Below are 3,307 nucleotides of genomic sequence, written 5' to 3' on the forward strand. Positions count from 1 at the left end.
ATTAGCTGTGTGATCTCAGGTAAGGGACTTTGCCTCTTTGAGTTTTCCTCACCTGTAAAATGAAGAGACCAAGACCCTCTTCCTCAGGTTATTGTGAAGATTAAGTGAAAAAGGCACTTAAAAGCACTTAGCCCAGTGCCTGGCACACAGCAAAGTCTCCATAAAAGCTAGCTGGCATGATGACCAGAGCACACGGCAGGTCTTCCCTAGCTAAGGTTGCCTCGACTAATCCCGATCACATGACCCTGCTGATTTCCTTCATTGTGCCACCTGTAATTATCTTCTTTATTTACTTATTGGATGTAGGATATAAGCCCCATGAAACTGGGGCAGAGTCTCATGTATGGCTGGGTTCCCAGGACCCAGCCCAGAGCCTGGCACATACATGAGATGGATGGATGAGTGAATGGAGCATGGAGATCTTATCTTGCAGGTATTGAATGAAGACATGTCCCCCCCTCCCCTTTTCTTTCTTTCTTTCTTTCTTTTTTTTTTGGTGGCTGGCTGGTACAGGGATCAAACCCTGGACCTTAGTGTTATCAGCACCATGCTCTAACCAACTGAGCTAACCCACCGTCCCCTGAATGAAGATACATTTAATCAATATGTTTCCTTTTATTCTGTCTGTGGTCCTAAATAATTGCATTAGAATTCCTCTGCAATTCTACCCACCATCCAACAGTTTCTCCCGCCTACTGTTTTAAGCCCCTCTGGGAGGAACTCAGCCTCCTGATATGTGAACTGTGGGTACCCTGGGATCTTCAAGAGCACGGAGCTATGTTCCTGCTGGGAATAATGGGCTGTGGAATGTCAGCCCTGGCGTCCAGGGAATTTCCCCTCCTCCCACTTTTCTCTTCATATATGTTATAGGGGTGTGGAGGAGCCAAAGGGGCTGAACTGAGGTGAGACTGGGTACAATTTGGGGACTTACACAATCTTTGTGAATATCTTCTTTTTTCTTGGAGTTAGGTTAGATTGACACACTGCCTGCTTCCAGTAGCACCACCAAGCAGGACTTGGCAGAGTCACTGGAATTCTCTGAAGCATCTCAAGTAATCCCAGCCTCCTCTGTACTCTGCAGGGACCTAAGAGGCCCCAGCGGCTGTGAGTGGGGATTAGCAGGATGTCAGGGAGGGCCCTTGCCCTAACAACAAGATGCCCTGAACTGAAGGCTTGTCATCTATCTCTGAAAGAGGCGTCAGTGCCCTTGATCTTCATCATATCACAGTTTTTGGTTCTCAGTGGGCAAGGGAGACCTGAAGGTGGGGACTTTCATAGCTTCAGAGCCAAGGACGCCCTGACAATTAAGCAGGAATAAGGGCTAGCCGGCCATCCCATTCGATACCCTGAGTTCCCAGGAGAACATCCATTCTTCTTCTTTTTTTTTTTTTTTTTTTTTATAGATGACCGGTAAGGGGATCTTAACCCTTGACTTGGTGTTGTCAGCACCATGCTCAGCCAGTGAGCAAACCGGCCATCCGTATATGGGATCCGAACCCGGGGCCTTGGTGTTATCAGCACCGCACTCTCCCGAGTGAGCCACGGGCCGGCCCCCATCCATTCTTCTTCTAAGATTTCCTCCGAGTCCTTCACTGCCGAGCCTGAAGGCTCTCTCTGGCTCCTATGGTCTCTGGAGGATACAGGCACTGAGCCATCTCATTTCTGACCTGACACTACTGAGCCTGTCCCAGGCTCTCTGCCCCCTGCCCACCTTGCCGCTCCTTGCAGGTCCCGGCTATCCAGCAGGCCATGTGCAGGGAAGCATGGCTAGGCTCCCCTCCCAGGGTCAGTCCCAACACTCATCAGCAAAAAAGGATGTGTCCAGGCCTCTGGGGCTGGTTCCAGTAAGATAAGAGAGCCAGACTGCTCTCTCTCCTCCAGGGAGTCAATGACTTCTGACTTGGGTTGTTTAAAACTGGGAAAGAGGCCTCATCAGTAATCAGCACAGTACGGACCTCTGGATTCTGGTCACGAGGTGATTTTCACATCAGCCTCTGTCTCGGTGACTGAGGACCTTGGGGCTTCTTCTTTTCCCTCAGGCCCGAGGCCCCTCAGGCACTTCTTCCAGCAGGCCAGGCAATGGTGGGCAGAGGAGCGGATCTCCCCACTTCGCAGGGCATAGATGACAGGGTTGACCATGGAGTTGACAAGGCACAGCATGGAGCAGAAGGCGAAGACCTTCTTGATCTGGTCACTTAGCGTGGTGGTCAGGCTGTGGGCCATGAGGGCCAGTACTGGGAACCAGCATATGAAGAGCACAGCCAGCACCAGTGCCAGGGTCTTGGCCAACTTCACATCCAACCTCATCCAGGACATTCCTGGCACCTGCCTGTCCTGGTGTTCAGCCAAGCTGGCTACATGCTGATGGGCCTTCCAGAGGATGTGCCCATAGGTGTAGATGATGCCAGAGAAGAGAAAGGCAATGAACAGGAGCCAGCCCAGCAGATAGTCATTGGGGATCAGTGGGAAAAGCTGAGAGCAGAGACTGGGACAGCAAGTCCATCCCATGAGGGGCAGGTAGGAGATGAATGCTGAGAGGACCCACATGATGCCCAGAGCTGCCAGTGCCCTCCCACGGGTAAGTAGAGCTTTGTATGCAGGTGGGTAGCACAGACAGAGGTAGCGGTCAATAGCGGTCAGCAGCAGGCTGCCCACAGAGGCTGTGAAGGTCATGGTCACGCTGCCAATTTTTAGCAGGAAGACAGCCTTGGAATCCATGCCATGGAAGACGTGGAAATTTACGAAGTTGCAGGCAAAGACCACACTGGCCAGGAAGTCAGCTGCAGCCAAGCTGCCTATGAACAGGTAGGAGGGCTTCCTGCGGAGCCGGTGGTTGGCCAGGATCAGATAGAGAATGGCCACGTTCTCCAGGGCGCTCAGCAGGCCCAGAAGGGTGCACAGCACTGCAACAGCTATCTTTTGGGGACCGCTCAGAATCATGTACTCCTTCATGGGATTGAAATTCAGGCCATCCTTGGAGCCATTGGCTGCCTCCATCATCCAGCACCCCTCCATGGTGTGGAACCTTTGGCTTCCACCAGTCTTGAAGAGGAAGAAAAGAGAGTCAATCAGTGCAACAATGACCTCACTTGGTAACTGATACAAGCAAAAACTTTTACCTGGGTGGATAGATCATATGTTGGAAACTCAGTTTATATTTTGTTCCCCTGGATGTTGCCTTTCTCCATTCAGGTGGAAGCCAGGTCTGTAGTGGTTGCTTCAGGGTGAGGTATGTGGCGGGGTGCAACAAGCAAAAGTGACCTGTAAGCTTTTTGGCCTTTTGTTTTTCAAAAGACTAATCCTAAGG

At 51.3% G+C, this 3,307-nt stretch overlaps 1 protein-coding gene across 1 annotated transcript; it reads right to left on the minus strand.

Moving 5' to 3' along the window:
• Window positions 1-1,968: 1,968 nt before the first annotated feature.
• On the minus strand, window positions 1,969-3,015 carry CNR2 (cannabinoid receptor 2). Its single transcript, XM_063103699.1, has one exon. It carries the CDS (start codon window positions 3,013-3,015, stop codon window positions 1,969-1,971), a length of 1,047 nt encoding a protein of 348 aa, XP_062959769.1.
• Between the last annotated feature and the right edge of the window lie 292 nt (window positions 3,016-3,307).

This window comes from Cynocephalus volans, chromosome 8, assembly GCF_027409185.1.
Source record: "Cynocephalus volans isolate mCynVol1 chromosome 8, mCynVol1.pri, whole genome shotgun sequence".
Classification (NCBI taxonomy): Eukaryota; Metazoa; Chordata; class Mammalia; order Dermoptera; family Cynocephalidae; genus Cynocephalus; species Cynocephalus volans.

What these genes read in the sequence shown, in the direction of transcription:
- CNR2 (XM_063103699.1), bottom strand. Translation starts at nt 3,015, where the DNA reads ATGGAGGGGTGCTGGATGATGGAGGCAGCCAATGGCTCCAAGGATGGC.